General features: G+C 47.3%; 1 protein-coding gene and 1 non-coding gene across 6 annotated transcripts in view; both read left to right on the plus strand.

Moving 5' to 3' along the window:
- Nucleotides 1-8: 8 nt before the first annotated feature.
- The window catches only part of IRAK4 (interleukin 1 receptor associated kinase 4), a 30,693-nt gene continuing 15,519 nt past the window's right edge, over nucleotides 9-15,182 (plus strand). The window contains exons 1-4 of one of the 5 annotated variants that reach the window (XM_039911235.1): nucleotides 9-101; nucleotides 7,117-7,287; nucleotides 11,185-11,330; nucleotides 12,374-12,565. In XM_039911235.1, the coding sequence (XP_039767169.1) occupies nucleotides 7,127-7,287; nucleotides 11,185-11,330; nucleotides 12,374-12,565 (499 nt within the window). In that variant the 5' untranslated portion in view covers nucleotides 9-101; nucleotides 7,117-7,126. Of the gene's footprint in view, nucleotides 102-6,640; nucleotides 6,666-7,116; nucleotides 7,288-11,184; nucleotides 11,331-11,929; nucleotides 12,013-12,373; nucleotides 12,566-14,184; nucleotides 14,284-15,182 lie in introns of those variants that run through there. The other 4 variants (XM_029058032.2, XM_029058033.2, XM_029058034.2 and 1 more) reach the window with 4 other exon arrangements.
- Nucleotides 14,463-14,600, plus strand: LOC114809731. The gene has a single exon (XR_003757508.1). It is a non-coding gene; the product is annotated as a small nucleolar RNA SNORA7 (small nucleolar RNA).

The raw sequence follows: 15,182 nt of genomic DNA on the forward strand, positions 1-15,182 counted from the left end.
CCTTAAAGGGATGAGCGGCGGGTTTTTCTTCCCGCCGAGCGGAAGGCGGTTAAAGGCGCGGGCCCGGAGGAGGCGCAGGACCGGTCGCGCCACCCTCCCAGGTAACGTGCGATGCCCTGCGCTGAACGCTGCGGACGCTCCCACCCACTGCACCCGTCTGGACTAGTGCTAGTTCGTCAGCCTTATCCTATGTGCCGGGCACTGTACTGAGCGCTGCGGGGGCTCTAGGGTGGCTAAGAGCGCTTCCTATGTGCTAGACGCTGGACTAAGCGCTGGGGGCGGGGGCTCCAAGCAGTTGCACGTATCTGTATCATTAATAATATGAATATTTGTTAAGAAGTTACTCTGTGCTAGACGCTGGACTAAGCGCTGGGGGGGCTCCAAGCAGATGCACCTATCTCTATCATTAATAATATGAATATTTGTTAAGCGCTTACTCTGTGCTAGGCGCTGGACTAAACGCTTGGGGGGCTCCAAGCAGATGCACGTATCTCTATCATTAATAATATGAATATTTGTTAAGCGCTTACTATGTGCTAGGCGCTGGACTAAGCGCTTGGGGGCTCCAAGCAAATGTACAGATCTGTATTATTATCATTGATAATAATAATATTTCTTAAGCGCTTCCTGTGTGGCAGGCACTGTACTAAGCGCTGGGGTGGGTCCAAGCAAATGTACATATCTGTAACTTTATTTGTGCTGTTATTAATAATAATATTTGTTGAGCACTTCCTATGTGGCAGGCACTGTACTAAGCGCTGGGGTAGAACCAAGCAAATGTACGTTGCAGTATTATTAATAATAATCATACTGTTAAGTGCTCCCAATGTGGCAGGCACTGTACTAAGCGCTGGGGTGGCTCCAAGCAAATGTATGTTTATTTGTATTAATCATAATAATATTTGTTAAGCACTTACTATGTGGCAGGCACTGGAGTAGGCGCTAGGGTGGGTCCAAGCAAATATATGTATTTGTAACTTTATTTGTATGATTAATAATAATAATTTGTTAAGCATTTATTATGTGGCAGGCACTGTACTAAGCGCTGGGGTAGATCCAAGCAAATGTACATTGCTGTATTATTAATAATAATAATCATATTGTTAAGTGCTTCCTATGTAGCAGGCACTGTACTAAGCGCTGGGGAGGCTCCATGCAAATGTACATATCTGTGACTTTATTTGTATTATTATTAATAATGATATTTGTTGAGCACTTTGTATGTGGCACTGTACTAAGCGCAGGGGGGGATACAAGCTAATCAGGTTGGACATAGTCCACTGTCCCACGTGGAGCTCACAGTCTCAATCCCCATTTTCCAGATGAGGGAACTGAGGCCCAGAGAGGCCTCCGGGAGGGCTCGTTTGGGTTCCTGTGGCTTATTAAGAGCATTACCTCTGCTGTCTGGGGGGGGTGGGGAGACAGGAGGGGACCCATTCATTCAATCGTATTTATTAAGAGCTTAATAATAATAATGTTGGTATTTGTTAAGCGCTTACTATGTGCAGAGCACTGTTCTAAGCACTGGGGAAGATACAGGGTAATCAGGTTGTCCCACGTGAGGCTCACAGTCTTAATTCCCATTTTACAGATGAGGGAACTGAGGCCCAGAGAAGTTAAGTGACTTGCCCACAGTCACACAGCTGACAAGTGGCAGAGCTGGGATGTGCGCAGAGCACTGTACTAAGCGCTTGGGAAAGTGCAGTACAGCAATAAAGGGAGACAGTCCCTGCTCACAATGAGCTCACAGTCTGGAGCGGGGGAGACAGATGTCAGTACAGAGCCCGGATTTGGGAGTCAGAGGAAGCGGGTTCTAATCCCAGCTCCTCCACTCGTCTGCTGTGCGACCTTGGGCAAGCCACTTCACTTCTCTGGTCCTCAGTTACTCATCTGGAAAGTGGGGATTAATAATAATAATAATAATAATTATAATCTTGTATTTGTTAAGCGCTTACTGTGTGCCGAGCATTGCTCTAAGCGCTGGGGTAGATACAGGGTAATCAGGTTGTCCCATGTGAGGCTCACAGTCTTTATACCCATTTGACAGATGAGACAACTGAGGCACCGAGAAGTGAAGTGACTTGACCAACGTCACGCAGCTGACAGGTGGCGGAGCCGGGATGAGAACCCACAACCTCTGACTCCCAAGCCCGGGCTCTTGCCACTAAGCCACGTTGCTTAGGACTGTGAGCCTCACGTGGGTCAACCCTCCTATCTAGCCCAGCGCTTAGAAGAGTGCTCGGCACATAGTGAGCACTTAACAAATAGCATCGTTATTACTATCATTATTATTATACAAATAAAGAAATGACAGGGATAGAAGTACTGTGGAGCGGGTTGTGGGGAGGAGAACAAAGGGAGCAAGTCAGGGAGACACAGAAGGGAGTGGGAGATGAGGAAAAGTGGGGCTTAGTCTGGGAAGGCCTCCCGGAGGTGACGCGCCAGACAGATGCGGGTCCCCGCAAAGTCCCGGCAGTCACTTGTATTTATTCATTCAATTGTATTTATTAAATAAATTGTGGATTTTTGTTAAGCGCTTACTATGTGCAAAGCACTGTTCTAAGCGCTGGGGGATACAAGGTGATCAGGTTGTCCCATGTGGGGCTCCCCCTTTTTTAATCCCCATTTGGCAGAGGAAGTAACCGAGGCCCAGAGAATTTAAGTGACTTGTCCAAGGTCACACAGTTGACTAGCGGCGGAGCCGGGATTAGAACGCGTGACCTCTGACTCCCAAGCCCGTGCTCTTTACGCTGAGCCACGAAGTGCTTACTGGGTGCAGAATACTGTACTAAGCACTTTAAATCGGGTCGGACACAGTCCGTGTCCCATGTGGGACTCAGAGTCTCGATCCCCATTTTACAGATGAGGTCACTGAAGCCAGAGAAGTGAAGCGAAGCGCCCAAAGTCACACAGCAGACAAGTGGCAAAGAGGGATTAGAACCCAAGACCTCCTGACTCCCAGGCCCCTGCTCTGTCAACTACGCCACGCTGCTCGTGGAAGCAGCGTGGCTCAGTGGAAAGAGCACGGGCTTTGGAGTCAGAGGGCATGGGTTCGAATCACGGCTCGGCCACTTAGCTGTGTGACTTTGGGCAAGTCACTTCACTTCTCTGGGCCTCAGTCCCCTCATCTGTGAAATGGGGATGAAGACTGTGAGCCCCATGAGGGGCAACCTGATTCCCCTATGTCTACCCCAGCGCTTAGAACAGTGCTCGGCACATAGTAAGCGCTTAACAAATACCAACATTATTATTTATTGAGCCCTTACTGTGTGCAGAGCACCGTGCTCGTTAAGTGTTTGGGAGAGGACAATCTTAGAAGAAACAGACACGTTCCCTGCTCACGACTAGTTTACGGTCCAGAGGGCCCCGGGAGAAGCTGTGAGACAAGCTGTGTTCTCTCGCCGCCCGCCTTCCCCATCATCAGCCTCTCTTCACCCACCCACCTTTGTCTTCCTTCCAGGGGTAAACATTATGCTTTGTCTTGCTTGAGAAGCAGCCTGGTCTAGTGGAACTAGGGGTAATGAGACCTGGGTTCTAATCCTGGCTCTGCTACTTGCCCCCTCCCCACCCCCTAACACTTATTTCATTCATTGTCATATTTATTGAGCTCTTACTGTGTGCAGAACACTGTACTACACTGTACGCTTGGAATGTACAATTTGGTAATACATAGAGACAATCCCTGCCCAAACAGCGGGCTCGCAGTCTAAAAAGGGGAGACAGCAAAACAAAACTAGTCAGGCATCAATACCATCAAAATAAATAAATAGAATCATAGATATATGCACATCATTATTCAAATAGAGCAATAAATAATATATACAAATATGCACAAGTGCTCTGGGGAGGGGAATGGGGAAGAGCTGAGGGAGGGAGTAGGGGGAATGGGGAGGGGAGGAGGAGCAGAGGGAAAAGGAGGGCTCAGTCTGAGAAGGCCTCCTGGAGGAGATGAGCTCTCAGTAGAGCTTTGTACAGTGCTCTGCACACAGTAAGTGCTCAATAAACATGATTGACTGACTTCTGCTTGTTCTCTCTTCCTCTTGCTCTCTCTCTCTCTATCCCTCTCCCTCTGACACGTTAATTACAGACATTCTTAAATCAGAGATTGACCTAGGGTGGTTTAGAGACTTTTTCCCTCACCAAATTTTTCCCCAAAATATGGCCCAGGAATTCATTTTTTTGCCACCTTTGACCCCTCGTCTCTCAACACGTGCCTTTTATTCCATTTGCCAGGAGAAGTGATTTCACTTGTTATATTCAATAGTATTTATTGAGTGATTACTATGTGCAGAGTACTGTACTAAGCGCTTGGAATGTACAAATCATGGATGAAATGAGGGCTAACAGGGGTAGCCTGTGTAGTTCAGAGAAGAGATGAATGGAAGTAGAACACTGAAAATCAGAATGCTTGAGCTCTATTTATACTACAACCATGCCACTTCTCAATTTTATGAGTTTGTCCAGCTCATATAGTTTACCAATGCGTGAAATTTTCCCATCCATCATGGGGGCTCCATACTTAAGAATCCAAGAGCTCAAGACTAGGCCAGGACCCCTTCCCTCCTCCCTTCCTTAACTTTTCATTCAGTTGTATTTATTGAGCGCTTACTATGTGCATAGCACTGTACTGAGCGCTTGGAATGTACAATTCAGCAACAGAGACAATTACTGCCCGTTAATGAGCTCTTCAACCGCTCATTCTCCAATGGCTTCTTCCCCTCTGCCTTCAAATGCGCCCACGTCTCCCCCATCCTAAAAAAAACCTTCTCTTGACCCCCCCCCCACTGCCCCCTGCAGTTATTGCTCCATCTCCCTCTTACCCTTCCTTTCCAAACTCCTAGAATGAGTTTTCTACACTCACTGACTCAAATTTTTTGACTCCAGCTCTCTCCCGGACCCCCTCCAATCTGGCTTCCGTTCCCTCCACTCCACCGAAACCGCCCTCTCAAAGGTCACCCATGACCTCCTTCTTGCCAAATCCAATGACTCCTACTGTATCCTAATCCTCCTCGACCTCTCAACTGCCTTTGACACTGGGGACCATCCTCTTCTCCTCAACACGTTATCCAACCTTGGCTTCACGGATTCCGTCCTCTCCTGGTTCTCCTCTTATCTCTCTGGCCGTTCATTCTCGGTCTCCTTCGCAGGCTCCTCCTCCCCCTCCCATCCTCTAACTGTTAGGGTCCCTCAAGGTTCAGTTCTTGGCCCCCTTCTATTCTCCATCTACACTCACTCCCTTGGTGAACTCATTCGCTCCCACGGCTTCAACTCTCATCTCTACGCAGTTGACACCCAAAACTCCATCTCCTCCCCTGTTCTCTCCTCCTCCTTCCAGGCTCCTGTCTCCTCCTGCCTTCAGGACAGCTCCACTTGGATGTCCAACCACCACTTAAAAGTCAGCTTTTCTAAAACTGAGCTCCTTATCTTCCCTCCCAAACCCTGTCCTCTCCCTGACTTCCCCGTCACTGTGGGCGGCACGACCGTCCTTCCCGACTCGTAGGCCCGCAACCTCGGTGTCATCCTTGACTCTGCTCTCGCATTCACCTCACGCCAACAGTCCGTCACCGAAACCAGCCGGTCTCACCTTCGCAACATCGCCAAGATCTGCCCTTTCCTATCCATCCAAACTGCTACCTTGCTGGTACAAGCTCTCATAAAGAAGCAGCGTGGCTCAGTGGAAAGAGCCCGGGCTTGGGAGTCAGAGGTCAAGGGTTCGAATCCCGGCTCTGCCATTTGTCAGCTGACTATGGGCAAGTCACTTCACTTCTCTGTGCCTCAGTTACCTCATCTGTAAAATGGGGATTAACTGTGAGCCTCACGTGGGACAACCTGATTACCCTTTATCTACCCCAGGGCTTAGAACAGTGCTCTGCACATAGTAAGCGCTTAACAAATACCAACATTATTATTATCCCGACTGGATTATTGCATCAGCCTCCTCTCTGATCTCCCATCCTCCTATCTCTCCCCACTCCAGTCTATACTTCATTCCGCTGCCTGGATCCTGTTTCTACAAAAACGCTCCAGGCATGTCACTCCCCTCCTCCAAAATCTCCAGTGGTTGCCTATCAACCTTCGTATGAAGCAAAAATTCCTCACTCTTGCCTTCAAAGCTCTCCATCCCCTTGCCCCCTCCTACCTCACTTCCCTTCTCTCCTCCTACAGCCCAGCCCTTACACTCCGCTCCTCTGCTGCTCACCTCCTCACTGTGCCTCGTTCTTGCCTGTCCCATCATCGACCCCTGGCCCACGTCCTCCCGCTGTCCTGGAATGCCCTCCCTCCTCACACCCGCCAAACTAACTCTCTTCCCCTCTTCAAAGTCCTACTGAGAGCTCACCTCCTCCAGGAAGCTTTCCCAGACTGAGCCCTCCCTTTCCCTCTGCCTCTCCTCCCCTCCCCATTGCCTCTGCTCCCTCCCTCTCCTCTGTCCCCTTCCCCGCCCCAAAGCACTTGTAGGTTAGTATATATTGATTATTCTATTTATTTTATTAACGATGTATGTATATCGATAATTCTATATGTCTATTTTGATGCTACTGATGCCAGTTTACTTGTTTTGATGTTTGTCTCCCCCTTCTAGACTGTGAGCTCGTTGTTGGGAAGGGATTGTCTCTATCTGTTGCGGAATTGTACTTCCCAGTGCTTAATACAATGCTCTGCACACAGTAAGCGCTCAATAAATATGATCGAATGAATGAATGAGTATCTGGCTGGTGGCAAGGACTTTATCTAAGAAAAAAACCTCCCTGTAAATTAGGGGCGGATGGGGGGAGGGGAGAGTTTTTCTTTTTTTAAAAAAAAAAAAATCAAAAGTCTTAAGGAAAATAAACCCAGAAATAAGCTAAGTCCATTTCAATATGTGAGTAGGCATAAAAAGTTTAGTGGAGATTGGGAAAAGGAGAGCCTGTCTAATTAATCCTCGGTGCAGTTTTCATTTTTTTCAAAGTATAAAATGAGTGTTGCCTTTTATGCCCATCAATCAGTAGGATAGACTTTCAAGGGAGCGAGTCAATTTTATGATGTATAAATAGGAATGGGTCTGCAGAGATCTATGACCTAACAAACATCAACTGTATTCACTACCGTAAAATTTTAATGAGCTCATTCTAATTGTAGGTAGAAGAGGATGAGTAAAACTGTAACCCCTTCGACATATGTCCGCTGCCTAAATTTCGGGCTAATTAGGCAGCTGGCAGATTTCATTGATCCTCAGGAAGGATGGAAGAAGTTAGCAGTTGATATAAAGAAGCCTTCTGGAGAGAGTAAATACAACCAGCTTCATATAAGGTAAAGTATGAAGGTCTATCTTGGGAAAATATTTCTGACATAATTGTTCAGATGTTTAACAATTGCCTTGCACAGGAATTGGGCTCTATTAATTAATTCTATTAATAATAATGTTGGTATTTGTTAAGCACTTACTATGTGCCGAGCACTGTTCTAAGCGCTGGGGTAGATACGGGATAATCAGGTTGTCCCACGTGAGGCTCACAGTCTTAATCCCCATTTTACAGATGAGGGAACCGAGGCACCGAGAAGTTAAGTGACTTGCCCAAAGCCACACAGCTGAGAAGTGGTGGAGCCGGGATTAGAACCCATGACCTGACTCCTAAGCCCTTGCTCTTTCCACTGAGCCTCACTACTTTTCTGTTATTGAATCACCTGGCCACATTTCTGTTTCCTTGGGTGACTTTTCATTTTAAGTCGGGGATGAACTTGAGGTGGGACCCTGAATGAAGGGAGTTCGGAAAGAGATACGGCACGTGGGCCTTGGGGCATTTTCATAGAAAAGCGGAGTTTCCAGAGGGTATGAGTTCCAGGATCAGAAACATCCCTTTAGCTCCCACTGGGGCCTGGACCTCCCACTAGACTATAAGCTCACCGTGGGCAGGGAATGTGTCCGTTTATTGTTATATCGTCCTCTCCCAAGTGCGTATTGCACCGCCGTGCACAAAGTAAACGTTCAGTAAGTACGACCGACTGACCTAGAGTCTGCTGGAAGTGCAGAAAATTCCTTGTCACTGCTCAGTGAGACAACAAAGAGATTCCACCTAGAATCCAGTGGGGTAAGGGGTCTTCCCCCTTCCCCTCCCTTCAGCACTGCGCATATTTGTATATATTATTTATTACTCTATTTTGTTAATGATGTGTGTAAAGAGAAGCAGCGTGGCTCAGTGGAAAGAGCACGGGCTTTGGAGTCAGAGGTCATGGGTTCAAATCCCAGCTCTGCCGCTTTCCAGCTGTGTGACTGTGGGCAAGTCACTTAACTTCTCGGTGCCTCAGTTGCCTCATCTGTAAAATGGGGATTAAGACTGTGAGCCCCATGTGGGACAACCTGATTCCCTTGTGTCTACCCCAGCGCTTAGAACAGTGCTTGGCACATAGTAAGCGCTTAACAAATACCAACATTATTATGATTCTATTTCTCTTGATGGTATTGATGCCTGACTACTTGTTTTGTTGTCTGTCTCCCCCGTTTAGACTGTGAGCCCGTCACTGGGCAGGGATTGTCTCTATCTGTTGCCGAACTGTACGCTCCAAGTGCTTAGTACAGTGCTCTGCACATAGTAAGTGCTCAATAATTGAATGAATGAATGATGATGATGGCATTTGTTAAGCGCTAACTATGTGCAAAGCACTGTTCTAAGCACTGGGGGGATACCAGGTGATCAGGTTGTCCCACCTGGAACTCACAGTCTTCATCCCCATTTTACAGATGAGGGAACTGAGGCCCAGAGAATATAATGTTGGCATTTATTAAGCACTTACTATGTGCAGAGCACTGTTCTAAGCGCTGGAGTAGATACAGGGTAATCAGGTCGTCCCACGTGAGGCTCACAGTTAATCCTCATTTTACAGATGAGTTAACTGGGGCACAGAGAAGTGAAGTGACTTGCCCACAGTCACACAGCTGACAAGTGGCAGAGCCAGGATTCGAACCCATGACCTCTGACTCCCAAGCCCGGGCTCTTTCCACCGAGCCACGCTGCTTCTCGAATGAATGAATGAATGAAAGTAAGAGGAGCCCACAGGATCGGAGGCTGAGCCAGAAACGAGAAGAGCCTCTAACCAGTACAGTGGATGCTCCTTGTGAACAGGGAACAGGTCTTAAGCTCCTGCTGTAATTTTCTAAGCACTTTCCTAAGTGCAGCCTGTTATACTCAGTAGGAGCTTGCTCGCTCATTACCATTATTCACTGCTATTTAGCTCCCGGAGTCCAGGAAAGGTAAGAGGATCTTGTCTCCCGCTTCATCTGCCTGGATCTGGGGGAAGAGGGGAAGAATCTCTGGCCTGGGCCCTGTTACGGAGTACACACGAAGAGACAGAGAAAAGCAGTGTGGCCTAAAGGGTAGAGCACGGGCCTGGGAATCAGAAGGACCTGCTTGGGTTCTAATCCCAGCACCGCCGCTTGTCTGCTGTGTGACCTCGGGTAGTCACTTCACTTCTCTGGTCCTCGGTTACCTCATCTGTTGAATGGGGATTAAGACTGTGAGTCCCACGTGGGACAGGGACTGTGGCAAACCCGATTAGCTTGAATCTACCTCACCACTTAGTACAGTGCCTGGCACGTAATAATAATAATAATGTTGGTATTTAAGCGGTTACTATGTGCAGAGCACTGTTCTAAGCGCTGGGGTAGACATAGGGGAATCAGGTTGTCCCTCATGGGGCTCACAGTCTTCATCCCCATTTCACAGATGAGGGAACCGAGGCCCAGAGAAGTTAAGTGACTTGCCCAGAGGCACACAGCTGACAAGTGGCAGAGCCAGGATAGTAAGCGCTTAACAAACACCATAAGAAAGGGGGACCCCTCCATTCTCCATTTTTAGACCGGTAATAGTAGTAGCTGTAATAGTATTTATTAAGCACTTAAGGTGTGCAGAGCGCTCTACTAAGCACTGGAAAAGAGTGGGAATTAGACACAGTCCCTGTCCCTCCAGGGGCTCTGTCTGTGAATAAAGGTGGGAGAGAGGACTTGAAACCCAGTAGCGATGAAACAGTAAAACATGAAAACAGTCTAAGAGACAGGGTCAGATAGACAATTCAGAAAATAAAAGCATAAGCCACTAGGGAGCTGGAACCGGAGGAGCAGAATTTCAGGCACCTTGTGATTCTGGGTCCACAGCAACCGCTTCCACAGGCCCTAGGCTTCCTGGGGTTTTAAGGAGGCCTGGGACCGCAGGTGGGGGTGGGATGGTGGTAAGCAAGATGGGATGGGGTCTCTTCAGAGGTGTGGAGGGAAAGCGGGGCTGGTTTCCAGGGAGACAGCTCGGCTGATGGACAGAGCGTGCTGGGAGCCGGCAGAGAGTTCCTCAGCCCTGATGAAGGCAGGCAACCCCCCACCGAAGATGCACAGGGACGCGGGACTGCGATTACCCGGCGTTTCGCTCAGCCCTAGAAAGGACTGCCTTTTTAATCATCCCTTCTTGAAAAGAACTTTCTATCAACCTCAGAGCTTTAAATGGTACATAGTAAGCGCTTTACAAATAATAATAATAATGATGGCATTTGTTAAGCGCTTACTATGTGAAAGCACTGTTCTAAGCCCTGGGGAGGATACAAGGTACTCAGGTCGTCCCACGTGGGGCTCACAGTCTTAGTGCCCATTTTACAGATGAGGGAACTGAGGCACAGAGAAGTTAGGTGACTTGCCGAAAGTCACACAGCTAAGAAGTGGCGGGGCCGGATGTCAACCCATGACCTCTGACTCCCCAGCCCGTGCTCTTTCTACTGAGCCACACTGCTTCTCTACCATCATCATCATCACTATAAATGGAATTCTAGAAACGAACATTAAGCAAGTGTTTTGGAATTAATCCCAGATTTCATTTATTCATTCAGTCGTATTTGTTGAGCGCTTACTATACGCAGAGCACTGTACTAAGCGCTTGGAAAGTACAATTTGGCAACAGAGACAATCCCTACCCAACAATGGGCTCAAAGCCTAGAAGGGGGAGACAGAGAACAAAACAGAAGAAGTGGATAGACATCAATAGCTTCAAAATAGACATCATTAATAAAATAAATAGAATAATATATGTACAGATATACACCAGTGCTGTAATGATTGTGCTGTTTATAGTTACATTTGCAAGAAAAAAACTTCACGCATTAGAGGGTATTGTGAGAATGGAAGTTGTTTTTATAAGCTAATTTCATGTATTTTCTCTACTTCTTTTTAAGGAGATTTGAAGGATTAATTCAAATGGGGAAAAGCCCTACTTGTGAATTACTCTTTGACTGGGGAACATCAAACTGTACAGTTGGCGACCTTGTGGATCTCTTGATCAGAAATCAGTTTCTAGCACCGGCAAGTCTTTTACTGCCAGGTATGATTCGTTTGACCCCATTGCATGTGACCGCAGTAGCTGACATTTGAAGTATAGGCGTCAGAGAGGCTGCCTTCCGCTACCAGGAAAGAACCTTGTCTGTGTTTGTTTTTACCCAATTTTCTAGCTTTTAGCTTTACTTGCCAAAGTGGTGGACTCACTTTCAGGGTTCCGTCACTGGAGCTAAGTGAACCTCCCGCCATCCCCCTCTCTCCCCTCCCCGCCGCCTCCCCCAAAGTTATATATGGTCTCCATTGGGGGATCAGAACATAAAAGTAAAAAAAAAATCAAATCAAAATAAAATATGATCTTGTTGATCTATGTCTTGCAACTCCACTGCCTGAGACCTTGCAACACCTAGTACTCATCACAACCTTGGGAATGTCAGCTGTTCAAAGGCAGAGATCTTACCTGAAGTATTCTCCCAAGTGCTTAATGAGGTGCCCATATTCCGGGTTCAGTAAATGCCCTTGTAATCACCTGGATTCCGCTTAGAGAGGAGTCCAAAAAAGTCCTTCCGGAGCTCCTTTTGCTCCTGCTTCATGCCATCTCTTCCATCTTTCCTCTTCCTCTCTTCCTCTGCATTCTGATCTCACCAGCTGATTTTTTCATGTACGCTGTCAGCCCGGGCTGAGGGGTGAAAAGCGGAGCTGCGTGGCAAGTTAGTGTGGTGCGCTACAAGGTACATGATGATGGTGGCGGTGGTGGTATTTGTTAAGTGCTTACTGTGTGCTAAGCACTGGTCTAAGCACTGGGGTAGGTAGAAGATAATCAGTTTGGAGAGGGTCCCCTGTCCCACATGAGGCTCCCAGTCTGAATGGGAGGGAGAGCAGGATTTGAATCCCCATTTGACAGACGAGGTAACTCAGGCACAGCAAAGTCAAGTGACGGGTCCGAGGTCATACAGCAGGCGAGTGGCAGAGTCAGAATTAGAACCCGGTCCTCTGGCTCCCAGGCCTGTACTCTTTCCCCCAGGCCGAGCTGTGAATCACCTTCACTTTTTCCACTACCTTCTCTTGAGTCAAACTGTTTTTTATTGGCAGATGCCGTTCCAAAAACAGACCAAACGTTTCCTCTACCTTCTCAAGAAACCCTCCCCATTCAGGAGAAACCGGTCCCTCCCCTTGACAAAGAAAAGACGACAACCCTGCCCGGGATGGCTCAGAATCATGAATATTATTCATTTCCTGATTCTACAAGTTCAGACACCAACAGTGTGGAATTTAGTGACACACGTAAGTATCCTTTTAGGCAGAGAACTAAACGCCGGAGTCAGTCATATTAATTGAGCGCTTACAGTGTGCAGAGCACTGTTCTAAGCGCTTGTGGGGTTACAGTATAACAATGTGACCGACGCATTCCCTGCTCACAGTGAGCTTACAGTCTAGATGGGGAGGCAGACGGTAATACAAATTAATTACGGGTATGCACCTAAGGGCTGTGGGGCTGAGGGAGAGGTGAATAAAGGGTGCAAACCAAGTACGAGGGGGATGCAGAAGGGAGTGGGGGAAGAGGAAAGGAGGGCTTAGTCAGGGAAGGCCTCCTGGAGGAGATGGGACTTAAATAAGGCTTTGAAGGTGGGGAGAGTCATTGTAAGAGGGAGGGCGTTCCAGGCCAGAGGCAGGACGTGGGCGAGAGGTCGGAGGGGAGATAGAAGAGATCGAGGTACAGTGAGAAGGTTAGCATCAGAGGAGCAAAGTGTGTGGGCTACGTTGTAGTAAGAGAGTAGCAAGGTGAGGTAGGAGGGGACAAGGTGATTGAGTGCTTTACAGTCCATGTCCTTGCCCAGGCATTTAGTACAGTGCTCTACCCCCCATAATAACTCAACAAATACCATTGATTGATGAAATGCAAGATGTGGGTTGGGTCTAGCAGACTGGCTACATTTTGGGATTCATTATTGTAATTAAATGCTAAGTCCCTTGAACACGCATCTTATTTCCCATTTTAATAGCAAGTGATTGGAAGAAAAAGGTATCGTTTATGTTTTCATCACCCATACTATATTAGCAGCATAATTACAGAACAGTAACAAACTGTTCTTATTCCAAGAAGACTTTCAGAGTGGTGAAACTCCATCGATGAATATGGTGGTCTGTCTTGAGAGAGTTAGCGTGCGCCCTGAAGGGCCTGGAAGTTGCCGGTTGCCTTGGATGGGAGAAGGATGGAGGGTCTTGTCTGGAAGGAATGTGGAGGGGAAATCCTTGAGCTGGGCGTCACGGGAACTTCTTTCGTTTTCTGTAAGGTGACATTAGCTTTGGGGACTTTTCTCCACATAGTCTATTGCTTCCCCCTACCTGTAATTTTTTTCTGCATCCGTCTCCCCACAGCAAGGCAATAAAATCCTTGAGGACAAGGATCATATCTACTAATTCTGTTGTACTCTTTCAAGAGCCTGGTACACTGATCTGTACACAGTAGACACTCAAGAAGTACTGGAGACTATAAGCTCCTTGTAGGCAAGAATTGTATCTACTAACTATGCTATACTGTACTTTCCCAAGGTTTAGTGCAGTGCTCTACAAATGCTAAATGGAAGCAGCGTGGCTTAATGGAAAGAGCACGGGTCGTGGGTTCTATTCCCGACTCCACTACTTGTCAGCTGTGTGACTTTGGGCAAGGCACTTAACTTCTCTGGGCCTCAGTTACCTCATCTGTAAAATGGGGATTAAGACTGTGAGCCCCATGTGGGACAAGCTGATGACCTTGTATCTACCCCAACGTTTAGAACAGTGCTTGGCATATAGTAAGCGCTTAACGAATACCAACATTATTATTATTATCACATAGTAAGTGCTTAACAAATGCCATAATTATTATTATTATTACATATCATCTGTTGATTCATTGATAGATTCTCCTCATAGATTGCCTTTGAAACCAAGAAGAACCTCAAAAATGCAGGCATTTCCCAGAGTGCGGATTCGCTGAGTGGGCCCTGACTTCTGATGAGGTACCATTTATTAGTGCCTTTACAGATCAATCACTCAGCAGTCTTTAGTGAGCATTTACTTATTTCCCAATAAACACTTGGGGAAAAAAGAAATAGCGGTAGAAGGCATGATCCCAGCCCTCCAGGTGCTTAAAATCTAGTGGGGAGGACAGATTACAATAAAAACTAGCCCTTGGATCACCCTCTCAGGGTTGCATCTGGAGAGTTTCCAGTACTCTAACAGTCCCGACTACAGGAGGGAGAGTCCAGCAGAGGCCTACCCATTCCATTCCTAGCTTGGCCAGTGGCTAGCGAGTGGAAGGCCATCGGCTACAAGTCAAAACTCACCTGTGCTGGGCAGCAGCGGCACGGGAGAGAGCCGAGGGCGGAGACTCGAGTTTACTGTGCGGAAGGAGGCAATGCTAAATCGCTTCCATATTTTTACCAAGAAAACTCTGTGGATCCTCTATCAGAATGACTGCAGATGGAGAACGGGACTTTCTGAGAGAGATGTGTCCATGGCGTCGCTATGGGTCGGACACGACAGCATAAGACAACAATGACAAGCACTTGGATCTGTACTCTTTAAGCACTTGATAATCACCCCACCTTCAGTCCATAGTGCTTAAGAACCTAGCTGTAATTTATTTTAATGTCTCTCTCCCCATCTAGACTGCAAGCTCTTTATAATAATGATGATGATATTTGTTAAGCGCCTACTATGTGCCAAGCACTGTGGGAACATGTCTGCCAACTCTTTTATACTGTACTCTCCCAAGTGCTTAGTACAGTGCTCTGAGCACCATAAGCACTCATTTTTTTATGGCATTCGTTTAGGGTTTACTATGTGGCGAGCACTGTACTAAACACTGGGGTAGATAAAGGTCATCAGGTTGAACACAGTTGGTGTCCCATGTGGG

Source organism: Ornithorhynchus anatinus, chromosome 2 (genome assembly GCF_004115215.2).
Source record: "Ornithorhynchus anatinus isolate Pmale09 chromosome 2, mOrnAna1.pri.v4, whole genome shotgun sequence".
Lineage (NCBI taxonomy): Eukaryota > Metazoa > Chordata > Mammalia > Monotremata > Ornithorhynchidae > Ornithorhynchus > Ornithorhynchus anatinus.